At 43.9% G+C, this 27,029-nt stretch overlaps 1 protein-coding gene across 1 annotated transcript in view; it reads right to left on the bottom strand.

The window, feature by feature from the left end:
• The window catches only part of CRB1 (crumbs cell polarity complex component 1), a 153,887-nt gene that overhangs the window by 43,660 nt on the left and 83,198 nt on the right, over positions 1-27,029 (bottom strand). Inside the window, exons 6-8 of the mRNA XM_043485819.1 lie at positions 8,242-9,201; positions 1,670-2,217; positions 216-381 (exon numbers count right to left, since the gene is read on the bottom strand). Coding sequence (XP_043341754.1) covers positions 216-381; positions 1,670-2,217; positions 8,242-9,201 — 1,674 coding nt within the window. The remainder of the gene's footprint in view (positions 1-215; positions 382-1,669; positions 2,218-8,241; positions 9,202-27,029) is intronic.

The raw sequence follows: 27,029 nt of genomic DNA on the forward strand, positions 1-27,029 counted from the left end.
CCATCTCCCCCCCCAGCTGAAACCCAGGGGCGGCATTTGTCACGAGGTCACTCTGGCTGACTACACTCGCGTTAGGTTTGTTACACCACCCCTCACGCTGGGGGAAGCAACCACAAGCTTCTCTGCTGAGCTGGTGTCTCTTCTTCTGGGTCGATTCATCGACCAACTGAAACGCCCAGCCGGACTGGGTGGCTAGGAGCCTAACCCGCACCTACATTCAAATCCTCGAGGCAGCTGCAGGCACTGGGCGCCAGGGGGACACGGGCCGAGTTCACACCAGCGCAGCTCCTGGCAGGCCTTCCCGGCTGTGTTGGCAGGACAGGAGCAGGAGAAGTCGTCCCACAGCAGGTAGCAGACGCCTCCATGGTGACAGGGGTTGGGCTGCGTAGACAGGAAATCACAGGTGTAAGGAGCTCTGGCAGCTAAATGCGGAGAGGAGCCAAGCGAGACCCTGTGAATCTATTCATGCTAATTTCCTCCTTATTTACGTATGGAACATTTTTATATGTGTTGGCTGGTAAGTAGAATAAAACTTACTGCTACCATCAAGAGGAAAAGGGAAATAAATAAAAATATACAACATTGATCTCCTGTAGCACCAGGAAGATTTTCAAAGGTGTAATAATAGTCTCTGTAATTTACAATTTACCAAACACTTTCAATGACACTAGTGATCATTTGAGTTAGAGACTTGACCTCTCGTTTCTCCTGGTGAGGAAACTGAGGTCCCTTTCATTGTCCAGGATCCTGCGTGTGCATGTGTGCCTGCTCCAGTCCTGTCTGACCCTTTGCGACCCCATGGACTGGTGCCCACCAGGCTCTTCTGTCCATGGGGTTCTCCAGGCAAGAATGCTGGAGTGGGTTGCCATGCACTCCTCCAGGGGATCTTTCCATCCCAGGGGTTGAAGCCAGGTCTCTTATGTCTCCTGCATTGGCAGGTGGGTTCTTTACCACTGAGCCACCTGGGAAGCCCTTCCAAGATCCTATCAAAAGCCAAACGGTGAAGCTGGTACTTAGATCCTCTGGGTCCCCATAGAGCAACACCTCCACCCCTCCAGGAGCCCCGCCTCTGAATCAGAAACACACTGTTATCATCTGAGTCCTCACAATGTTGCTCACAAAGTAATCAAAACAGAAGCACTGACAAAGGAATTTCCGAGAGCTCCATCTGCACTTATGTCCATTGCTCTATTAACACGTGATCTGGGGACTTCCCTCGTGGTCCAGTGGTTAAGACTTCACCTTCCAAAACAGGCTGTCTGGGTTTAATCCCTGGTCAGGGAGTCAAGATTCCACATGCCATGAGGCCAAGAAACCAGAATATAAAACAGAAGCAATATTATAAAAAAATTCAATAAAGACTTTAAAAATGGTCCACTTAAAAACAACCTTAAGAAACATTAAGGAGAGGGTGGGATGATTTGAGGGAATAGCACTGAAACATATGTATTACCATAGGTAAAAACAGTCGGTGACAGTTTGATGGATGATGCAGGAAACCCAAAGCTGGTGCTCTGTGACAGCCTGGAGGGTAACAGCCTGGAGGGTGGGGTGGGGTGGGGTGGGGGTGGGGGTTGGGTGGGGTGGGGTGGGAGGGGTGGCGTGGGAGGTGGGAGGGCCTTTAGGAGTAGGGCACACAGCAGGACAGAGTCGGTGTGAATAATCCTACCTCACACAGGTTGTCTCCGGGACAGCCTTCCGTCACATTGACAAGAACGGCATTGTGGGCTGCGCTGCTCGTTGAATTTGGGAAGAATTCCAGGTTTTCGTTGTTTAGCCTTATATCTTGAATGCAGCCTTTGAAGAATCCACCACTAACCTCAGTCTCTTGCCTGTCAGGGAGTCCGCCAACGTAGAGGACATCTCCTCTTTGGAGTTTCCACATAGGAGCAGAAAGAAATCCTAGATTTTGTGATGACTGATACAGTTCAATTTTATTTGGCTTGATTTTCAAAGATACCAAGCGGACTTGTCCGTCACTGAGAACAAATGTTACTAATAATTTGGGAGAACCTGGAGTCAGCATTGCTAGCCTTCCATGCTCTAGCCAAACACGGAGGTGTTGGTAAGTGCCGTTTCCCAGAGCTAGGAGCAAGCCGGACGGACGGCGTGTTCGAACAAACATGGAGAGCGTGAGGTCCTCTTCGTAATCCTTGTCGAGATGAAAAACAGCATATCCGGGAGAGTCATCTTGGCCAAATCTGCCTGCCACATACTCTTTAATATCAAGATAGAGGAGGAGAAACCAAGAAGAAACATCTTAAGACTCACAAGTAAAAAGCAGCAAAAGATTTTATATATATACATATATATTAAAAAAATATAGCAATGCATATATGTTGCTGTTTCTTCACTCAGTCGTGTCCAGCTCTTTTGCAACACCATGGACCATAGCCCGCCAGGTTCCTCTGTCCATGGGATTTCTCAGGCAGGCAAGAATACTGGAGTGGGTTGTCTTTTCTTTCTCCAGGGGATGTTCATGACACAGGGATCGAACCCATATTTCCTGCATTGTCTGGTGGATTCTTTACCACTGAGCCACCAGGGACACCCATAATGAATATATATATATGCACAAATATAGCCAGATTTTTTAAAGTTCAGGACAGACTTATTCAATAGAATGACATTTTAGCCTGACTTTCTGAACTTCTGGGTTTACTTTATTCTGAAAATAACTAGATTTCAGGGTACAGTTTATAGTGAAGTTCCACTGATCACAAAGAGGAAGAGAAGATTTCTGCACTGATCAACTTCCGCACTTCCTCCTCACTGCCCTAAAGAGGTGGGACTAAAAGGAGGAAGACCAGACACTGCTCTGCTCCAACTTGGCTTGGAAAAGCCTGGGGAGCAAGAGCCCTTCCTCCATAACGTGTAAACAGACTATTTGAGCAATCGTCGTCTTTGCTATACAGGGGGCGTCTTCAAGCAAGTGGCAGTAAACCTAATTATTCCTTGCAAAGGACAGAAATCAAGAATTAGATTTGCAAATCCTCTCTTGGGAAGATAGCCCTGATAATAATAGGAGGTAGGGCAGTTGAACAAAGGAAGAGGAAGACTCTTTCTCCTGTGGTCCTTGGTGGGAAAGGAAAGGCGTGGAACAGCCAGAAGCTGGACAATGCTGAGTTCTGAACTCACCCAACATTTCCTGTGGACAGAGAGGTTTCTAATGCGCTGGCGTGGTAACACTATGAATGTACCTCACCACAAGAAAACCCTTGAGGGAACATGAAAATGAATGGACGCTGACCTTCAAAAGCGTCGATGATACAGTAGAAACAAGTTTTCATACTCCTAAAGCTTATATTCCAGCTGGGTAGAGGTTATATGGTATGTCCGGCGATGACAGGTTCTTTGGTATAAAAGAAGTCAAGCAGACAATGGGACCAGGGAGAGCTGGGGGTGGGAGCAGAGCCATCATTTTAAACAGAGTCGTGGGGGAAGAGCTCCGAGAAGGCGTTATTTGAGCAAAACCCCAAAGAAAGTAGAGATATTATTGCAGAAATGCAGGAAAGAAATGATGGTGGCTTGGATCAGTGGTCATGGTGGAGATGGGGAGAAGTGATCAGATTCTGGAAATGTTTTGGTAGAGCCAACAGGATCTTCTAGGGCAAGTTCATCTCCAAGGCATTTGGTCCAAGTAACTAGAAGCATTGAGTTTCCATTTGCAGAGATGGAGAAGAAAAACAGGAGGAATGGCTTTGGGTGGGTGGGTAGGAATGGGATTCCATATTAAATTTAAGATATCCTATTAGATATCCAGGTGGAAATGTCTAGTCAGCAGATAGATACAGAGATTCAGGGAAGATATTTGGCATGAGCCATAGTAATTTTGGATTTTCCAGTGTACACATGACTTTTAAAGCCATAAGACTGGATGTGATCACCAAGAACATGAATCTAGAGAGAGAAGAGGTCCAAGAACTGAACCCTTAAGCAGAAGACATGTGGAGGTAAAGGAGCCAATAAATGAGTAAAGTAGAAAGAGAACCCAGAGAGTGAGGCCCCCCCAAGCCTAGGGAGGGGAGGGTTTTCAGGAAGAAAAGAAAAGTGAAAGTGAAAGCCAGTCAGTCATGTCCGACTCTTTGCGACCCCATGGACTATACAGTCCAGGAATTCTCCAGGCCAGAATACCGGAGTGGGGAGCCTTTCCCTTCTCCAGGGGATCTTCCTAACCCAGGGATCGAACCCAGGCCTTCTGCATTGCAGGTGGATTTTTTCCCAGCTGGGCCACCAGGGAAGCCCAAGAAGACTGGAGTGGGTAGCCTGTCCCTTCTCCAGCCGACCTTCCTGTAACAGGAATTGAACTGGGGGTCTCCTGCATTGCAGGTGGATTCTTTACTAGCTGAGCCACCAGGAAAGCCTTTCAGCAAGAGGGTGTATTCAGCTATGGTAAGGGTTGCTGAGCAGTCAAGGCAGGTGAGGACTGAAAACTGACTGAAGAATTTGGCAACCTGGAAATCACTGATGCACTTCACAAGGGCATCACCTTAAAGATATTACCATCTTCAGGTCTTCACATCCCTGTCCTACCCAGAAAAACGGCATATTCCAATATATTTAAATGTTGTCATATGGTTCCATTGAAGTTTGAACAAAGGTGGGACATATTTTAGTTTAGCTGAACTACAGTGAAACTTGCTCAGGCAACCATCATGTTTGAAGACCTCCCGCATAAAAGGCTGCATTTTCAGAATTCTGCCTTGATTTCTTACAGGATCATTACAGCTTGAATCTGCATTTGGAGACCACCTGCTCCAGGGAGCTACAGGTGGCTTTCAAAGCGCACCATTAGATATAACAGTCCGTTTGAAGAGGCTAACATCTCTGAACACACAGCAGCACTTTCATATGAGATAAAATGTTTAATAAGGAAAGCTGGCTCTTGAAGGCCCCGAGGTTTGGGAGTATGCACAGAATCGCTCAGCTCAGGGGTGGTCCCCGCTGGTCATCTTGGGACACCTACAGCATCACTTTGTGGATCCAGATTAAAAAGACAGAACACAGAGCGGTTTCTTTCTCTCAGAAGCTTGATTCTTCAGCAGTCCTGTTTGTCTTCAGAAGTCACAAGCACGTAGTCAGAGCACGTGATTTAGTACATGATTTTAGAAGCACCTGACCCCATAGATGACTTGTCTGGGGACACGGAAAGAATGATTCTTACATGTGTTGTTGATGTGTCCTGGAGAGGGATGACAAATACGGCTGAAAAATAACTTCAAGTTTTAATGATTGATGGACTGCAACAAGAAGAAATTTATTGAGAATAAATAAAAGCCACTTGGGTCTAAACGCACTTCACTGGTTTCGGGTGGAAGAAGCAGAACTCTGCGGCACCATCAGTGAGAACAACTCAAAGTGAGCCTATCGCAGAATGCGGCTGCCCGAAGGCCAATGTGGTCCTAGGCTGCAGATCAGAAGAACGTTCTCCAGAATGAGAAGGCCACAGTCCCGTGGCCCTCTGCACTCTCAGGCTCATCTAGGAGCCAGATAAGCACATTTATTCCCAAGCAAGCAAGCAGCCAGCAGAACATCTGAAAACGAGCCCATAAGGAAAGCATTGGAAGAAGCTGGGTGTGTTTAGCATGACAGGCATGACGGCCTGGATAGTACAAGACTTTTCTCCAAATATTTGTGTTCTCACGGAGAACACACGTAAGCAAGATTGGCATTGGCTTCAAGAGTTACAATGCAGCCAATGAATGGAAGGGTAGGTCATCCTACATTATTTCAGGACCAAGAAACAACTTTTAGTGGATTTCTGGGAAGACGGAGGATGAATGCGTTCTCACTCCTGATGGTGCATAAGCAGAGTTTTGGGCCACTACACTTGGCACGCACAATTATAAAAAATTCAGTCATGGAGTGAAGCCCATCCTACGTCTAAGAAGCTCTAATTCCAAGAGGGCAAGAGTCTGAAAGTTTAGAGGTATGACTGAAGAGAAAACATATGTCAATTGCCTCTGTTAATGAAACATCCTCTAGAAGGAATGAGATCAGGGACACATTATACTGAACAGTATCTTGGAAGCTCCCTGTTCCTGGACGCAGCCAGGATGACAAGATAACACTGACATGGAGCATCAGAAAATAAGGCCATAAGGAATCGGCGACACTTGCAGACAAGTTTTGAGAAAATTTTCTCTGAACTCTTCTTATTGAGACACTTGATTATTTTTAAAAGATCAGCTTTACAATATAGGAAGCCCCTCTGTCTTCCATGTGTAGTCAGCCAGCTAAATTCTCCATCCAGTCTGTCTTGCAGCGGGTACCATGTTTGGGAAACACTGAGCCGGGATCAAGACCTGGGTGAAGTTCACCTTGTACTTTTTAGCACGTCTCCTCCCTCCTGGACGTCTATGTACAATGACAGAAAGATTCCAGGTTGTCCCATATAGCTTGCAAGCATCTTCTGTGATGGGAATAAACTCCCCAGCAAACATTCCTCAAAGATGACAGCAAATACAGGACACTTTGGGGCTTCCCAGGTGGCGCTAGTAGTAAAGAACCTGCCTGCCAATGTAGGAGACTTAAGAGATGTGGGTTTGATCCCTGGGTCAGGAAGATCCCTTGGAGGAGGGCATGGCAACTCACTCTAGTATTCTTGCCTGGAGAATCCCATGGACAGAAGAGCCTTGTGGGCTACAGTCCATAGGGTCACAAACAGTTGGACATGACTGAGCGACAGAATGCACACAAGGATGCTTTGAATTTATGACTAAGAGATGATATCGAAATATAACTTTTCTTAAACTTATACCAAGAATTTCAGAAAGAGAAGTCTTTACAGAACTTACTCCCTAAGGAGATATCTTCTGAAGCTTTTTGATGAGGATTAACCAGTTTCAAATAGTGGAGGGGTGGGGGCAGCAGGGGGCACGGAGAAGGAACTTGGAGGAAGACAGGGGACAGGTAACCAACTCAGGAACTGGGTTTCAAGACTGTGAGTTTTCCAAGTTGGAAAAAATAAAGCAAACCAGAACCCACAAGACTGGCATCTCTTGAATCTATTTACCAGGACAGTTAGCATCACTGCAGTCAGTAGTAACCTCATGGGTCACCGCACTTGGAAGCTGGTCAAAATGACTCAGCATCTGTTTGTTATTTTGTATATGTAGTAAAAATATTGCCTTGGGTCAATTAGATTTTTCTTCAAAAACTGAACATTGCTGCAGTATAATTTCCCCCTTTCTCCTTAAAAAAAAAACTCAAAACAACTTGCCATTCCATTTAAAATATTACTTAGAGCTAGTAGATGCCAGACCTCATTGTCAAGCTGGTCCGTGATTTGTAATGAATATTGTGGTCAGGGGGAGACCCATGAATAGTGTCTAATAATTCTCAGCCCTTCATACATGGAGTAGGGTATAGACTAAGGCTGGTTTCAATTTTACTTCATATAAGGCACAGAAGACTATTTACCAGATGTCGTCCTTTTTCAAGTTACTCTCAAATCATGGGGTGAATTACAGCTGCACTTCAAAGCAGTCTGTTGCAATTGCCTTTCCGACATTTTCAGTGCAAAAGAATCATAATAAAAAGAAACAGGTATGTATTGATCACTATCAACAGCAATCTTCGGAACGATGTCGGAAGTAAGGCTTTTGAAGTGCATTTCAAACTTATCTGCTGGAGAAATTAAAGCAATTAGTTTATGGCATCTACCCAGTTTCCATGTTGTTATTTTTTTAAAATATTTTCTTTCTTGGACACATAGGTAGAATACCTGTTTTCTCCAATGCAACTCTTAAAAATACACCTTTGAATAAAATTGGTGGTTTATAAAAGTACTAAACTGAGGCACGATCTTGGAGCAAGTGTGAGCTGCATAGAGAGGAGGGCAAGAAAGTGACTATGTCTTAGGAACCTGCTACGCCCAAGCCATTGAGCTAGGACTTAGTATTGACTAGTTTCATGGCCTATTCTTCCAAAAGACTGCTTCCCTTTCAAATAAGATTTACAATAAATTTCGGATACACCACAAATGATAAGATTGTAGCAGCATTTTGTAAACACCAAGAAGGAAACCCGCTTGGATGGGAGCTATGGGCTTAGTTTTCGCTTCTCTGCATGGGTGAAACCCTGGTGCAGGACGCATTCACTGAGATGGAACTAGTGTACACCCCCAGCCTCCTCCGTTCCCGTCAGCGGGCAGCCAGCAGCAGGGTCCTGCGGGGTCATCACCGTCAGGCGCAGCCTGGCCGTTGAGCCCCCGGCCCCCCCAGCCCCCGGCCCCCTCACCTCCGTGGCAGCTGCGGCCATGGTAGGGCCTGCGGCACTCACAGCGGTGACCGAGCCACAGGTTGAGGCAGCGTCCTCTGTTGTGACAAGGCTGGCTCTCACACCAGTCCTTTCGGGTGCAGCCCGCCCTGACATTCAGAGCCGTGTCGGATGAGATGTTCTCCGCGGTGACGGCGTTCGAGCCCAGCTGCACGTCTTGGAGGCAGCCTACGAGCGAAGGTGCGGATGGTATCTCATAGACGTGAAGCAGAGCATCACCACTGTGGGCGCTTCCCTCCGGCAAACCCCCCAGAAAGGAATTCTGGAGCGCGCACGCTGATGACCCATCGCGTTCAAACGGAGAAGGAGCGCTAGCGATGCACGCCCCCGAGCAAGCGTCGTCGCCCAGGGTGAGGGTCACCGCCTCTGCAAACGTCGCCTCCACCGCGTGCCACCCTCCGTCACTGGTGTCCTGGGGGATGAGCAGGACCACCTTCGGCCGATCGCCGACTTGAAGGGTCAAGTGGACGAAGCCAGCCAGCACCTCCAGCATCACAAACGCGTCCCGGTCACCCCGGAAGAGCAGCAGGGCCGCCGGCTGGACGGTCTGGAACCTGAGGGCTACGGTACAGCCCGAGTCCCGGGCCGGAGCTGAGCCACTTGGGACCCACAGGAAGCCGCTGCCCTCGAAGGACAGCGTGGTGACGGTCCCACACCGTGACCCGGTGTGGCCAGGGGGGCACAAGCAGTCGAATCCGTGCCGGCCGTCGTGGACGTGGGGGACGCACGTCCCGTTGTTTAGACACGGACGATCGGCACAGCCCAGGAGGGTATCGGAGCAGTCCCTGCCTCCATAGAAGACTCCAGAACGGGGATCCAACGGGCAGTGGCAAGTGTAACCCTCAGGCGAGTTCTCACAAGTGCCGCCGTTGCGGCAAGGGCTGGACGAGCACTCGTCCACGTCCTCCTCACAGTGGACTCCTGTTCAAGGACAGAGAACAGACCTGAGTGACATACAGTCAGATGGAACACGACACCTCGCGCCATCTGCACGTGGAATCTTGGGAGGGGCACTACGGGCTCGGGTTCAGGGCTGTAACAGTGTGAACGGTGACCCGGGATGCTATCATTCTGCCTGTGAGGCGCATGCAAGTGCCGGCAGAGCAAGCCTGGCATCTTCCTCTAGACATCGGCTCCTGGCCACGTAGAGTGGCTGACTCAGATTATCACCGACAGACACATATGGGACACTGAATATCATGGCAATTTGTTTCAAAGAGAGAGACTGTTATTGGGATCAAATCTAGACACAAACTGTTTGTTTGGGGACTTAATTCCCAGATGTGGTTTATGCTGCCCTGGGCTACTGATTTCACTCTGTTCTACTTGGAAACAGCAATCTGCCTTCTCCATTTTTGGCAACTCCCCATAATCCCTAGTGGCTTCCCTGGTGCCTCAGAGGGTAAAGAATCTGCCTGCCAGTGCAGGAGATGTGAGTTTGATCCCTGGGTCAGGAGGGTGCCCTGGAGAAGGAAATGGCAACCCACGCCAGCATTCTTGCCTGGGAAATCCCAGGGACAGAGGAGCCTGGCGGGCTACAGTCCACCGGCTCGCCAAGAGCTGGACACGACTCAGCAACTAAAGAACAAGGACATAATGCCTAGACACACAGACAGTGCAGGCGCCTCTCTCTGCAGAGGCTTCCGAGGAGAATAGAGGGTCCCCTCTCCTGCTCACCACGATTCTAGTATAAACTGTGAAATCTGTCCAACAACAAGCCCTGGCTTCTAGCTTCTTCAATTTCTTTTACTTTTCTTCCTGACTCTCAAGTCAAAAAAAATTTTGATACCTAATTAGAGAACTCATTAAATGAATTCTATTAGAATTCTAATTCCAAGTAAGAAAAAGAAATATAACACTTTATAAGAGTGATGGTTGTTGCTCTTTAATGAAGTTCAAATGAACAAACGGTGCGAACAGAAACTGATGCATGTATAGCACTTACACAGTTTTGCCAACACCGTCGTCCTCATTATGTGTCTGTGCTTGCTGAAAGGTCCCCAGGTTTCCAGGGCAGATGGGCTCAGCTCTCTTTCACAGACAGTTTTGAAGCTTAGAAAGAATGGTGTCTAAATTCCAAAGCAATTCTACAATCTGGTTTTTAAAATGCAATGGGACACTTTCTCTTTTTAATGGATAATTTAGTGCATTCTTGTTTACTGCTATTACTAACATGTCTGTCTAATTTTCCCAATGAACTCCATGCCTAAATGACTGCTTTTTAAATTTCATCAAAGGCTCCCATATTGATAAAGCTGGGTTTGAATACCAGCTAAGGTAGTGAGCAGGTTACATTTACTTTTTGTGTCTAGGTCTTCTGATCTACAAAATGGGGTTAATAATAGTACCTGCAGCGCAGGGCTTTTTCAAGATTAAGACACATCAGATGCTCATAACATTGCTTGATATATAAACAACTACTCCGTAAGTGTTAGCTGTAATTAAAACATAGTAACAAAAGGAATTATTCTCTCATGACAGAATCAAGTAGCACTGTCATCATTGAGAGAAATTATTTAGAAAGTATATTCATATGGAGTGACTGACAAATCGTACAACTCTCCATAGTGAGAGATTTGCTGGGACAGCATGTTAGGCTGGAGTCTCACTCTTCATGAGAGAAGGGAAACTGTTTTATTCAACAGTGCGTATCTCAACCACAGCACGATGCCTGCACCGTGTTTGGCGCTTGGAAATTAATTTTTGAATGAGTTGATTAATGATGACCATTGTAAGCTGACTAAAATGTTCATACTGAATTTATCCTGATCTAATCCAAAGCCCAAAGTGCTCTTTTTGTGTCTATTTTCAGGTAAATTTACCCGATGTTAATCTGTGCCCCCAGCCACTTAGGCACCATATGTTTAGACCCTCGACTGAACCCTATTATACTTATATTTTACTCTACTTGGATTACTGTCATACAATTTTGTTAATCCAAAAGTACTTCAAGCTCCATAAAAAGAGGGACCACATCACAATCTTAGAGTTTCTGACAGTCCCAGCACAGGGCTGAGCAGATATGTGTTATAAAAAAACTGGATGAGTAGACAAAGTAAAACAAAATCAAATGGATTTGTTTGTTATAATATAGAATCATCCTAGATTTCCTCTTCTTGGGCTCTAAAATCCCTGCAGATGGTGACTGCAGCCATGAAATTAAGGTGATTGCTTCTTGGCAGGAAAACTATGACAAGCCTAGACAGCATATTACAATGCAAAGACATCACTTTGCCAACAAAGGTCCATAATAGTCAAGGCTATGATCTTTCCAGTAGTCATGTATAGATGTGAGAGATGGACCAGAAAGAAAGTAGACCACTGAAGAACTGATGCTTTTGCATTGCAGTGCTGGAGAAGACCCTTGAGAGTCCCTTCAATAGCAAGGAGATCAAAGAGGTCAATCCTAAAGGAAATTAACCCTGAATATTCGTTAGAAGGACTGAGGCTGAAGCTGAAGCTCTAATACTTTTGCCACCTGATGCAAAAAGCTGGCTCACTGGAAAAGACCCTGATGCTGGGGAAGATTGAAGGTGGGAGGAGAAAGGGGTGGCAGAGGTTGAGATGGCTGGATGGCATCATCAATTCGATGGACAAGAAATTGGACAAACTCTGGGAGATAGTGAAGGACAGGGAATCCTGACATGCTACAGTCCATGGGGTCACAAAGAGTCATTCATAACTTGGTGACTGAACAAACAAACAAAAAATAATCATCCTTATAGGTAATAGAGAGCTGACATAGGAATTACAGATAATAATCTGAAGGAGAGTTCTAATGCAAGTTTCATTTAACTGAACTTACAACAAGTTCTTCTAAAACTTTATTGTTAGAAGATATTTTACTTAGATTTGATTTGCACAGGATTTTGAGCACAGAATAAATTAATCTGCAAGCATTTAATTAAGAGGAATACTGAAAAACTCATGAGTTATAGTCAAAGTTAAACACCTTGTCCCCACCCATTGTGCCTTTCAACATATTTAATGGAGTGGGGGGTAAAAGCTTGGATAAAATCTCCAGCAGACTCCAAGTCTTTTCTGCTCAGCCTTGAGTAATAATAGTCTTAAGGTCATTTTTTAAACACCTATACTAAATAGTCATAAGAACCATGAAGTTTTAGTACATTTCAGAATTGAATCTTCTTTCTCCGTCTGCTAGGTGGACTTCAGGCTGTCTTGGAAATGACTTGAGGAGTCCCCCCTTCTTTTCCCCTCCACTCAGCCCCCCTACCCTTCTAGCCTCCTGCCTGAGAGTCAGAGGGTTCAGAAGGTATTCTGTGCGGCTGCTGGTGGTGGATGCTCCACGGTCTCTGAGACCGGCAGGTGCTTCAGGGGGACTTTTTTTCCAGGGCTCTTTGCCGGGTCCTTGGTCTCCGTTGCCCCAGTGAAGACTCCAGAGAGCTGCCAGCAGACCTTGCTCTCAAGTTGCCCCTCCACCAGCCCCTTCCCCACGGATTTCCTGAGGTTTACTCCACTTCACCCACTTGGTCTGTCCGTTGGTGTTCCCGAACCTTCCAAGAGGGACCAGGACCCGTTTCACACTGTCCACTGGCTGACACCCCTCCCGTGATTCCCCAAGAACCCCAGGTCCACGGGCTCTGCTTCACAAGTGGAGGGGAAGCGGGTCGCTGCCCAGCCCAGCCCAGCAGCATCCCCATCGCCCGCCTCTCCTTCTCCTGCGGTCCCAGGCATGCCCTCTCCCCTCTAGGTGCCTCGGGTAGGTGGAGAATCTAGGCTAAGTTGCCACTCCTGCTCTTCCCACAAACTTAGGTGAGACTGCAATCTCCTTGGAGCCACTCTGGTGGTTGTGGTGAGAATGTAACCCCCAACCTGGCTCATGAGGCCTGGGCTCCAGCTCGGCACAGCGGCCAGTTTCTCCAGAGAAGTCTCTGCACAGACTCACTCCTTCAGGCCGCCTCCTGGGAGCTTTCACGGACCCTTGAAATGACCCTAAAGTCTGTCATCTGTCTTGATTTTGACATTCTGCACTATAGTCTCTCAAACTTCACGTTGGTTCCTGAAGCAACCATATCTTGACCCATTGTGATGTGCTGCGCTAAGTCACTCCTGCTCTAAGGAGCAACACACTGCTAAGTTGCAAGGCTACTACTTAGCAAAGCAACACACTACTCTCTGCAAGGCTATAGACTGCAGCCCACCAGGCTCCTCCGTCCATGGGATTCTTCAGGCAAGAATACTGGAGTGGCTGGCCATGCCCTCTTCCAGGGGATCTTCCCAACCCAGGGATCAAACCCAAGTCTCTTATGTCTCCTGCATGGGCAGATGGGTGCTTTACCACTAGTGACACCTGGGAAGTCTTTTTTGACCCCTTAGTTGAAGTTTTAATTTACCATTTTCTTAAATTTATAAGATACCTATTCTGAGCCTCATAGAGGATTGTGAGAGATGCAAAGCAGAAGACACAGACCAGGCCTCAATATGATTACAGCAAAATGGGATAAGAAAACTTGTATTTATGCAAATATAGAAAATGCATTGCTTATAGCAGGTTTTCAAAGAATGTATGGATAATAAGTGAGGATCAAACTAGGGGAACATTTGAGAAGATTTAGCCAAGATAGACTTTATTTTCTTGGGTTCCAAATTCACTGTGGACAGTGACTGCAGCCATAAAATTAAAAGACACTTGCTCCTTGGAAGAAAAGCTATGAGAAACCTAGCCAGGATATTAAAAAGCAGAGACATCACTTTGCTGACAAAGGTCCATATAGTCAAAGCTATGGTTTTCCCAGGAGTCATGTGCAGATGTGAGAGTTGGACCATAAAGAAGGCTGAACACCAAAGAATTGATGCTTTTGAATTGTGGTGTTGGAAAAGACTCTCGAGAGTCCCTTGGACTGCAACGAGATCAAACCAGTCAATCCTAAAGGAAGTCAGTCCTGAATATTCATTGGAAGGACTGATGCTGAAACTGAAGCTCCAATACGTTGGCCACCTGATACAAAGAGCCAACTCAATGGAAAAGACCCAGATGCTGAGAAAGCTTGAGGGCAGGAGGAGAAGGGGGCAACAGAGGATGAGAAGGTTGGATGGCATCATCGACTCAATGAACATAAATTTAAATAAACTCCAGGAGACAGTGAAGGACAGGGAAGCCTGGGGTGCTATAGTCTACGGGATTGAAAAGAGTTGGAAACAACTGAATGACTGACCAACAAGCCAGGTTTTAAGGAAAAAGCATTGAATGAAAGATTGTTGTAAATCTTTAGTTGTGAAAACTAAAAATTTTAAATCAAATCAATCAATAAATATTCATTTCATATCTACTGCATATAAAAAGCACTGTGGATAACATGGAATAAAATCGAACCACCGCCTCACTAGTTTAATGGAAAAATAAGACAAATTTGTGAAAAACTAAATGAAAGTATAAATCAAGACAACATGAGAGAACACTGCACAGGGTATAATGGGTTCCTAGTGAATCGTATGAACAACGGCTGCTCTGGAGAGAGAGCGATCTTCAGGATGGGCGGGACTGGGAAGATTTTGTAGGTAGAATTTAAGACAGGTTTTCAAGTACAGATCAGATAGGCAAAGACACGTGCAGACTTAACTGAATCAACAAAAACTGCTTCATGGAAAACCATTAGACGTTTAGAGGTGATGGTGCACTTGGCAATCTAGTTGGCGTGGAGGCTTTACGTAGGAAAAGCAAGTCAGAAAGATTAAATGTAGCCAGATTGGAGAAGGTCTGGCATTGAGGGCGTTTTGTTTCAATTAATTAATTAATTTTTGGAAGGCAGAACTGGGGATTAAACTGGTAGTTATTGAACGGAAGGCTGACCTGATTTCTCCTGAAGACCCATCCCACAGGATCTGTACCAGAGTGAAGGGGGAAGGAGCCAGAGACAAAGATGCAAGGCAGTTGTGAGAATCATCCACATCTAAGATTATGAGGGCCTGGAATCAGACACTTATTTCTTAATCATTTACAGTCTCCTTTCATTTATCTTTGCTCAGCAAATAAGTACAGAGAGTGATATTTCTTTATGGTGGCTTACTGTATTTTATCTTGCAACTCCTAAAATTTATAGATTTAATCTTTCACAAAATAACTACCAATCACTTGATTATTAGTATGTTTCCTTTAAATTAACAAGAAAAATTAGTTTTAGATTTTACTACCGTCATGGGGAGAAAAAGAGAGAAAGTCTGTATTTAGGTCAATAGTCTGAAGAAAGTAAGCAGAATTAGATATTAAAAGTAGAAAGGTAATCTACGCTTTCACTTTGCTTAAAATCTGTTCTATTGACATCTCCAACATAAAATAAGATTAGACATATTTTTTCACGAACCTAGAAAATTAAAGTGGGAAGAGAGACTGAAACTTATTTTATTGGCTATTTGACTGGCTTGGCAAAGAATATCTGCTGTCAATCAAGATAAAAGGATTAAGGAATATTTGTGGGATTACCTGAGTCATTCAGTCTTCTTATTGGGTATTTTAGTTGACAATGACTTGGTTATTTACGTCCTTGTATTTAGAGTATGAGGTGGATTGCTGAAAGCTGTTATGTTGTTTATGTGAAGTCTATTCATTTAATTCAAACAGATCATTTCCTTTTATTTTTCTAAAATTCTTTTATTTGAATATCTGATTCTATGATAAGATTGTATTTAAAAAATAATCAAGATAGGGAAAATTCATATTATCTGGAATACCCCATATTTACATAAGGATAAATTATATTCATGGATAAAAATGAGAGACTTTATGTTTAATATAAATATCATGAACAGTTAAATGACCCTTTGCTATATCCCCACTTTATAGAAATTCATAGCTAATGAAATATCTAATAGAAAATTATTTCTACAAAAACTTATATACAAGTAAGTTTCATCTTTCTTTATTTTAAATGACTCGGGTATTTTCTATTTTAATAAATAGAAATCAAGGAAAAATTAAAGTCCAAGGACTCATTGTCTATGTATTTCCCTTACCCATGACCTTCTGTTACTCAAAACTCGTAATTTTCAGTTGATAGTAATCTCTAATATAGCGTTCACACTAGTTGCTAAATAACCATCTTAAACACTGTAACAATGGTATCAATCCCTTAGACAAGTGATAAGAAAAGAGCGAGTTACCTATGAGCATTGCCATTAAAATGTGAAAACCTTGTGTCCTGGCTCCAATCATCTTCCTGTAGAAAAGGGATATCCATCCAAACACCTGCTAGGTTGACAGGACCAGTTTCTGATGATTTTCTACCATTTTCCAAAAGTGTGTCACCTTCTTCCTTCAGGCAGAGGCTGTGGGACTCAGTCTGGGTGCTGGATCAGTGGGGCTTACTGTAAGCATTTGCGCTGCTTACCAAGCAGACTTGCTACAGGCTTAGTCTCTCCTGAGTCCTGGCGCCTCCCCTTTCTAAGTCACAGAGCGAACGTTAACAGGAACACGGACACCTCTATCACAGAAGGATGCGTTTGGGGGGCTTGACAGATAGGCTGGAATTTTTGGTAACTTCAATCATGGACCATTAGAGACTGATTTTACTTTTTCTTCACAACAATGAAAATGAAATCCGTTTTCATTTTCCCCCCTATTTTGCTTTTGAATAGCAGTTAAGAAATTTATGGCAACTTCCAATCTATTGAACGTCTATGCAGGGCACTGGCCAAGAGAAACTAAGGAAACAGCAGGGATTTTCATCACACTTAACAGATTGTGTCCAGTTATTTCTGTGATGCTCCCAGGCTTAAATTCCACTCTCTGTGAAAAAAAGATGACTCTGCTGTGTTCGTCTTAAATATAATGGCATTTGACGCTGTGCGATAGGACAATTTGAATAGGTGAGGTGTTTAGGACATACTTAGAGGAACTGGGGCTTGACGGTTTTGTTTTGCTCTTTTTTTTTAACAGACCTGAGGATCTGCAGAGGTTTCACTCGGACAAAACAGGCTGAGGCATCACCAAGCACCACAGAACTGCCTCGGTGCCTGAAATCCTCACCAGTAGAGGAATTCCTGTAGGCTGAGGTCTGGTGTCTTAGAAGGCTTGAAAAGATGAAAATATTACCTGAGAAGGGTGGTGACTATATTGTGAGGCAGTCATTAGTGCCTTCTCATGGGTCAGCACAGAAGCTTAAAAATCTGCCAGGGGGCTTCTCTGGTGACTCAGTGGTAAAGAGTCCATCTGTCAATGCAGGAGACATGGGTTCGATCCCTGCTCTGGGAGGTTCCCACATGCCATGGAGCAACAAAGTCTGTACGCCACAACTCCTGAACCTGTGCTCCAGAGCCCGGGAGCCGCAGCTACTGAAGCCCTTGTACCTGGAATCTGTTCTCCGCAACAAGAGAAGCCGCTGCAATGACAGTCCCACGCATCACAGCTAGAGAGTAGCCACCACCCCCGGCTTGCCACAACTAGAGAAAAGCTTGCTTAGCAACGAAGACCCAGCAAAGCCAAAAATAAATTTTAAAAGTTATTTTTTGAAAATCTGCCATGGATCTGAGTCAGAGACTGTGATGGAAACCAGGTGATAAGGCGAAAGTCATTGCAATAGTATATTCCTTCACTCATTATTTGTTCACCCTTTTAACTGTGCTGGATGGATGTGATCACTCATTAATTATTCATTCTTCCTTTTAACAGGGGCTGGAAATAGGATGTGAGCAAAAGGAGCCTTGACTCTGCTTCATGGGAAGGAACACAAGTTACCCAAGTTTACAGCCCGCGAGAAGGCTGGGCAGACGGGGGTCTCAGGGACCACAGGACCAAGTTAGCCCATGGAGGCCAGAGGAGAGGGTGCGGTGCAGAGGAAAAGCAACATATTCAGACTTCTGATCAACGGGTCAGCTCAGAGAGAAGTTTCTAGCAACCATCAGGGAGCCAGAATAATGAAATAGAATAAACAAAGAGTAGGAGCCTTGAAAACTGATTTTCCAAAGCCAACTTTGATACTTACTAGGCTATGAGAACTCGGGCAGGCTTCCCAGGTGGCGCCGTGGTAAAGAACCCACCTGCCAATGCAGGAAACACAAGTGACTCGGGTTTGATCTGTGGGTCAGGAAGATCCCTTGGAGAAGAAATGGCAACCTGCTCCAGTATTATTGCCTGGAGAATCCCATGGACAAAGGAGCCTGGTGGGCTACATGCCACGGGGTCGCAAAAGAGTTGAACATGACTGAGCATGAACACGCATGCATGCAGGCAGGGGAACTCAGGCAAGTAGCTATTTTTTAAGCTAAAGCTAATGTATGAAGTGGACATAATAAAGCGTATTGAGCAGTTATTTCTGTGTGAGCAAAATGAGAACTATAAATGCTTGGGGCATAGTAGTATTTCAAAAGAGTTTCAATAACTTGTGTGCGTGTGTGTTAATAGATAAGTAAACTTGAATATAAATGACTAGAACTAACATGTAGAAGGCATGCTGCCCAAATAAGCAGGGAACACGAACTTGTTCAAGATAAGGATTCCTCGGAACCAGAAATGATGGTCCAGCCCAACAGTTGTTTCCCTGGCACATCTCACCCCCTTCCTTATGGGCAGGACACACCTCCACCATAATGGATGCCGATGACAGATTCTCTCACATCCTCCTTTATAGCTGGGCCACGGGCATGTGACTCAGTCCTGGGCAACGCAACCTGAGGAGACTCTGCTAGGGGGCCTCTGCAAAGGGCTTTCCTTCCTAACATGAAAAGATATGCGGCCGTCCTCTGATATTGGCTGGTTCAGATAGGTCCTGGGGCTGTCACAGTGAAAGACAGTATCTAGGGCAAAGAAAATGATAATCCTTCTGAAACTCCAGATTTCTAATGCTTTTAATCCTTTCAGTTCAGTTCAGTTGCTCAGACCTGTCTGACTCTTTGCAATCTTGTGGACTGCAGCATGCCAGGCTTCCCTGTCCATCACCAACTCCCAGAGCTTACTCAAACTCATGTCCATCAAGTCAGTGATGCCATCCAACCATCTTATCCTCTGTTGTCCCCTTCTCCTCCTGCCTTCAATCTTTCCCAGCATCAGGGTCTTTTCAAATGAGTCAGCTCTTCCCACCAGGTGACCAAAGTATTGGAGTTTCAGCTTCAACATCAGTCCTTCCAATGACTATTCAGGACTGACTTCCTTTAGGATGGACTGGTTGGATCTCCTTGCAGTCCAAGGGACTCTCAAGAGTCTTCTCCAACACCACAGTCCAAAAGCATCAATTCTTCAGCACTCAGCTTTCTATTAGAGTCCAACTTTTACATCCATACATGACTACTGGAAAAACCATAGATGGACCTTTGTTGGCAAAGTAATGTCTCTGCTTTTTAATATGCTGTCTAGATTGGTCATAGATTTTCTTCCAAGGAGCAAGCATCTTTTAATTTCATGGCTGCAGTGATTTTGGAGCCCAAGAAAATAAAGCCTGTCACTGTTTCCATTGTCTCCCCATCTATTTGCATGAAGTGATGGGACTGGATGCCATGATCTTAGTTTTCTGAATGTTGAGTTTCAAACCAACTTTTTCACTCTTCTCTTTCACTTTCATCAAGAGGCTCTTTAGTTCTTCTTCACTTCCTGCCATAAGGGTGGTGTCATCTGCATATCTGAGGTTATTGACATTTCTCCCAGCAAACTTGATTCCAGCTTGTGCTTCATCCAGCCCGGCATTTTGCGTGATGTATTCTGCATATAAGTTAAATAAGCAGGGTGACAATATACAGCCTTGATGAACTCCCTTCCAGATTTGGAACCAGTCTGTTTTTCCATGTCAGTTCTAACTGTTGCTTCTTAACTGGCATACAGATTTCTCAGGAGGCAGGTCAGGTGGTCTGGTATTCCCATCTCTTTCAGAATTTTCCACAGTTTGTTGTGATCCACACAGTCAAAGGTTTTGGCATAGTCAATGAAGCAGAAATAGATGTTTTTCTGGAACTCTCTTGCTTTTTCGATGATCCAGCGGATGTTGGCAAGTTGATCTCTGGTTCCTCTGCCTTTTCTAAAACCAGCTTGAACATTTGGAAGTTCACAGTTAATGTACTATTGAAGCCTGGCTTGGAGGATTTTGAGCATTACTTTACTAGCGTGTGAGATGAGTGCAATTGTGCAGTAGTTTGAGCATTCTTTGGCATTGCCTTTCTTTGGGATTGGAAAGAAAACTGACCTTTTCCAGTCCTGTGGCCACTGCTGAGTTTTCCACATTTGCTGGCATGTTGAGTGCAACACTTTCACAGCATCATCTTTCAGGATTTGAAAAAGCTCAACTGGAATTCCATCACCTCCACTAGCTTTGTCATAGAGATGCTTCCTAAGGCCCACTTGACTTTTTATTCCAGGGATGTCTAGCTCTAGGTGAGTGGGTCGCCTTTCCCTTCTCCAGGGGATCTTCCCAACTCAGGGATCGAACCCAGGTCTCCTGCATTGAGGATGGATTCTTTACCAGCTGAGCCACAAGGGAAGCCCTTGAATCCTTTAATAGGAATTGCTATAAGAAGTACACTTCATAAGGAAAACTAATATAAATCAATTCCTTGAAACCATGTTGTTAGAGAAATTCTTGAAGAAAATAGGGAAGTTTAACCCAGAGAAAAGCAGGTAGTAGGGAACATTAGAAGGTCTGCATGGAGCTGTAAGTCCAGCCTGTAAAATTGTCTTTTTTGCTTGGTGCTACCCTGGAAAAGTGGCACCAATGGTAAGATGCCATAGAATGTTATATTTATGCTCACTATGCAGAATCTCCTGGAAATCGATGCTGAGGTTCATAGAATCAGTTGTCTTGAAAGACAGGAAGTTTCCTGACCTTGAAGATGTGCACATTTAGAAAGGATCACCATGCAGGGTGAATGTTACACAGAAAATTAAAAAGATGGGCTATAGAGTCCAGTAGCCTCTAAGGACTCTTCCAGCCCTAAGATTCTATCATCATTTAGAAGTAAAAGATGTGTTTTATGCATCACTGGTAAGTAAATAATATAAAAAGAGACTTCCTCAGCAGAGTATGCTGAATACAATAAACTCCAGCATCTTCATAACCTTGTCATGGTTGTTAAAATCTTTTAAAAGGAAAAAGTAGTAGGTTCCTTAGAAGGCTTCTACCAGAATCAGTGAGACAGTTAATCTAAGTTTATAGGTCCAGCTCCTACTGGGGGCTTATCCAACACTGTTTGTCTTGCCAAAACCTCTTACCTCCATTTTTACTTAAGAGAACAGTTAAGTTTTTTTTTATATATCCATAATTTATTCTATGTTGATTATAGTTAAATTTCACTTTCCCAGAGGTCACCAGAAGTGATCTCAACCAGCCAGAACACAATCATGAAGATATATTCTAAAAGCATCTATGTTTAAAAAAAGATTGCAAAGTTTATTAACTGTATCCTCAGACCCTTGCTCACCAGTTATTATTATTTTGTGTTAGTTGCTCAGTCGTGTCCAACTCTTTGCGACCACATGGACTGTAGCCCACCAGACTCCTCTGTCTGTGGGATTCTCCAGGCAAGAATACTGGAGTGGGTTGCCTTGCTCCTCTCCAGGGGATCTTTCCATCCCAGGGATTGAACCTGGGTCTCTTATGTCTCCTGCATTGGTAGATGGGTTCTTTACCACTAGTGCTATTATTTTAGACACAATTATTATCTTAGACACACCTTCTGATGTGCCCCAGTACCTGCTTTTCTCTGGGTTAAGCTTCCTCACTTTTTTCAATACCTGGATTACCAGGTATCCAGAAAGAGAAAAGAGGACTCTACCGTGTATATTTTCAGCATCAAGAGATAACGGGTGAGAGCTGGACAGTGAACTTGAGTCGATGGAGTCTAAGATCCGAGCCAGCACAGCGTGAAGGGTCCCAGCTATGTGGACAGTTCACAGTTCCCACAATGATGGAGTGTGTCTCTCCTGCCATTTCAGAGAAGGTGGAATTGAGTCCTGGTGGGCGTGACAGGTGCCCCAGTCTGCCTGACTCCTGAGGTGAGCCTATTCCTTTTCTTTTAAATCATGTTGCTTCCAAGGAAAATAATGCAATGATCTGGCATAAAATAATGCGGGAGAGTAAACCAGTTGGGAAATATTAAAAATAGGAGCAAAATCAATATCTATTTTAAGGCCGCACTCCATAGGACAATGACATTCAATAAACCAATATCATAAGTCATCAATAAAATGCATAAGTGCATGCCACCTTTTCCACCCAGAAATGCAATAAAAGTGTAATATATTTCTGAAATATTTTATTTATTTATTTTATATTTCTGAAATACTTTAATGCAAAAATGGTGAAAGCACATTTTCCCACAAGAATCATCCAAACGTTTTACATCTAAAGCTCTTTTATGTGGGCTGCCCCCAACCTTAGTGACATCAGAAGAGCAGGGTGTTATCCTTAGTGATTATCTTGTCTATTAAGGTGTGTGTGTGTACAGCGTCGAGCATGGGGCTGTTTCTTCAGCATCCATTTTCCTTTGATCTATTTCATTATTGCATTATTCTAAAGTTTGATTCAAGAGACACATACACACACTCTCTAGACCTGACATTTGTTCAGGACCGTACAGCCGCTCAGATAAAAATACTGAGCCCAGAGGAAGATTCAATTCCGTCCATTGTGTGAAGAGTGTGCAGAGATCTTCAAACGGAAGACAAAATAGCTGTGCAAAGCTTTGCATCTCAGGCCTACGATTCACTTGCTTTTTGCACTTCAAAAGTCGCACTTTGAAGCCCAGTGGGGACGGGGGAGTGATTTTTAGTTATTTTGTGGACTGCCAAGTAGAAAATGCAGCATTGCACACATTCACTCCTGTTGTCTTTACTTTGAAAAGTAATTTCAGAGAAACTCAATCCCGTTCCACCGGAGCTCCCCTAATTGGCTCCGATCAGTAAATCATCAGAGACGACTCTGCCCTTGCTGAGTCCCTTTCCCCCTCTTCTTGTCAAAAGTGAATGATAAAACCCCGGTTATGGGGGATTACAAAAACCTGATCTATGCTGAGCTCTATGCACTGCTATTACACGTGATGCTTGCCTTCTCTCTGCCACGGCAGGAAGTGCCTTTCCTTTCGCTGGTAGTGACAATCGTCCTCTCACACATTTATTAATATTTGGTTCTGCACAGCCACCAAGTAATGTCCAAGGCTGAGGAAATGACTGACCTGACATTCAGGGCCCTGGACAATCTGGCTTTTATTTACCATCCCCTCCACCCCACCCCCAGCCCAGCACTCCTTTCCACTGCCCGCCACAGAAAGGGTCTGTATTCACACATTTTTAGCAGAATAAAAATCGAAGCATATTCAAAGCATTCTCCCTCTCTCCAGTTATTCAAAATCTCTGTTTTTCCCCCAGACTCAGCTTCGTGGGTGCTCAGGCCTGTGGAACGCCTGCCCTGAAAAGTCTCAGTGATACCCTGCCCTCCAGCGTCCCAGACTTGTATCAGAACAGACCAGGTGGTATTGCTCCTTATTCTTTAACATTTGTGGTCTGCTCTCCTCCCACTGCACCGTAAGGTCTGAGAGTGTGAGCGCCTTGGTGTTCACTCTCTGGTACGTGATGTCATACGCCAGCCTTGCACACGGTGAACAGTGTTCCACAACGTTACGGTGTCGTATGTGTGGCTGGTGAGGCGTGTGCAGCACAGGCACATGTTCCCAGAACCAAAGCCAACACGCACTCAGTCCTTCTCACGCATAAAAGAAGAGCCCAAGGTATTGGAACACAGCTCTAGTCTTTGCCTAAGGACTCTGAACCTGGTGTTCACAGATAGCTAAAACATCCATGAATGGACGTCTTGGGTTGATCGACCTTTTGAAAACATATGAAATATTTTGTTATTATTGCATTTTCTGGGGAGAACATTCACAGTAGCAACTCTAAAATTTAACATCATAAGTATCACTTAGTGAGGGTTAAAATATGTTTAAAAATGCAGATTCCTAGGGCAAAGGATTACACAAATTTTGATGTGTGAAGGAACATGCAGATGATTTTAGGAGGCTGTGCTATGTTCGTGATAATATAGAGTATAACTTAGTTTTTTTTATGTGTGTGACATAAAAAAAAAACAACACATATTTGGTCTCCACCCTGGTTCCTTCCTAGACCTCCTAAGACTTGTCATTTCCTGAATGAGAGGGTGATAGGAGTGTCCCACACAGAGGTCCTAAGTCCCTTGGATGATAACAGTGGCTTTTGTTCTAATGAGACGACTTTGGGTGGGCTCCTGGATAGCTTTAGGCTGAGGGAGGGGTCACCAGAAAGACCAAGCTGAGATCAGAAGCTTGACCATTCAGCCCCACCCCATATTCTCCAGGGGTTGCACCTACCTGATAAAGCCTCCATAAAAACTCCCAAGTACAAGGGTCAGAGAACTTCTGGGTTGGTGGTCACCCCGAGGTGCTGGGAAGGTGGCCTGTTTTGAGAGGGGACCAAGAACCAGCCACCATCACCTCCTTGCCCCATGTTTCTCTTCCATTTTGCTGTTACTAAATTTTATCCTTTACACTAAGCAAAAACAAAAACACAATATACTGAAATTTCTGGAATCAGCAAAAACAGCACTAAGAAGGTAGCTTATGGTGATAAATGCCTACATTAAAAAAACAAGATCTCAAATAAACAACCTAACTTTACACTGCAAGAAGCTAAGAAAAGAAGCACAAACGTAGCCTGTCGTTAGCAGAAGGATGGAAAGAGAGATTAGAGCAGAAATAAATGAAACAGAGAATATAAGCCATGGAAAAAAATCACGCAACTTAGAATTGGTTTTCTGAAAAGATAAACAGAATTGATGAACCCTTGGCTAGACAAATCAAGGGAAAACAAGAGAAGACTCAAATAAAATCAGAATCGAAAGAGAAGTCTTTGCAACTCCTACTGCAGTCTTAAGAAAAGAAAAAGAAATCTTATACATGTGACAATGTGGATGAACCTGGAGGACATTATGCTGAGCAAAATAAGCCAGAAGCAGAAAGATGAATGAGGCTTCTCAGGGGGCACCAGTGGTAAAGAACCCGCCTGCCAATGCAGGAGACATATGAGGAGGCGTGAGTCAGAAGATCCCCTGAGGACAGCATTGGCAACCCACTCCAGTATTCTTGCCTGGAGAATCCCCTGGACAGAGGACCCTGGTGGGCTCTAGTCCATGGGGTCGCAAAGAGTCAGACATGACTGAGCGACTAAGCGCACACAGAAAGACAAATGCTGCACGATCTCACTTACACGTGGAACCTAAAATAGTCACACTCATGGAAGCAAGGAGCAGAGAACGGGGGCTGCCAGGGACGGGGCGAGGCAGAAATGGAAGGTAAGCAGACAAAGCTTCAGTTACGCAAAGGGAGCAAGCTCTAGAAACCTGCTGTATAGTAGAGTGTCGGCAGTCAGTAACACGGTATTCTGTACGTAAAATCTGCTAATAGTAGATCTTATGTTCAGTGTTTTAACAAAATCTTAAAAAACTTTAAGAGGCTAGATCTCATGATTTTTAAGATTTTAAATTTTTAAAATTTAAAAATTTTAAGAGGCTAGACCATCTCCTTTAAATGGTCTTACTACCATAAAAAATGTAAATAGTAAGTACGTGAAGACATTTAAAATGGCTAAAGCTGTTTTCAAAAGAAAGTCATTGAGCATAATGATTTATTCCTGATTTAATTTATAAATAAAAGATAAAAATAGGATCTTATAAAACAAAAAGCAAGTCATAAAAATAGAGTAAAAATAACTGCTGCTCAAATTTTAAGCTTTGGAAGTAGGAAATAATAGAGGAACAGAAGTGGTAAATACTGGAGGAAAAGCATAATACACAGCAGAAGTGAAAGATTTAAGACGAGTTAAGACCCACAGGTGTTTATTTCCACAGAGGGAAAAAGATAAATGACACAGTAGATTTACTCAAGAAAAAAATTTTAAATTAACAGCAAATACAAATATATTGTAAAAACAGACACAAAAGATATACAAAAGAATACCATTTATAATATACAGAAATACATTTGAAAATTTGAAAACAAGGAGGCATAATTTTCTGGGCAGTAAAAATGATCAAACGACTAAAGGAAGAATAGAAGGAGATAACAACTAGGAGAAATATTCCAAGACCTTTTTACCACAAAAGACCTAGGCGCTAAACAGTTTTTATAAATTAATAATAATCCTGATGTTAGACAATATCCTACAGAAAAAGAGGGAAAGGTATTCAAAGCATGGTATTTTCTTATCATAAAGTCAACATCCAGCTGTTAGATTATCCCCCCACAAAAAAGCATGCAAAGCAATCTTATTCATGCATATTGATAAATAGTACTATTGTAAATAAGGTACTCCCCAATTTTAATTAAAAAAAATTTTTTTCAAACACTACTTTTAAGATGTGACCAAAGCTAACATCATTATAATAATCCATATTGATGGACTGCAAGGATATCAAACCAATCAATCCTAAAGGAAAACATTGGAAGGACTGATGCTGAAGGTTATTGATATTTCTCCCAGCAATCTTGATTCCAGCTTGTGCTTCTTCCAGCCCAGTGGTTCTCATGATGAACTCTGCATATAAGTTAAATAAGCAGGGTGACGATATACATCCTTGACATACTCCTTTTCCTATTTGGAACCAGTCTGTTGTTCCATGTCCAGTTCTAACTGTTGCTTCCTGACCTGCATACAGATTTCTCAAGAGGCAGGTCAGGTGGTCTGGTATTCCCATCTCTTTCAGAATTTTCCAGAGTTTATTGTGATCCACACAGTCGAAGGCTTTGGCATAGTCAATGAAGCAGAAATAGACGTTTTTCTGGAA

The sequence above is a fragment of the Cervus canadensis genome, chromosome 13 (genome assembly GCF_019320065.1).
Source record: "Cervus canadensis isolate Bull #8, Minnesota chromosome 13, ASM1932006v1, whole genome shotgun sequence".
Classification (NCBI taxonomy): domain Eukaryota; kingdom Metazoa; phylum Chordata; class Mammalia; order Artiodactyla; family Cervidae; genus Cervus; species Cervus canadensis.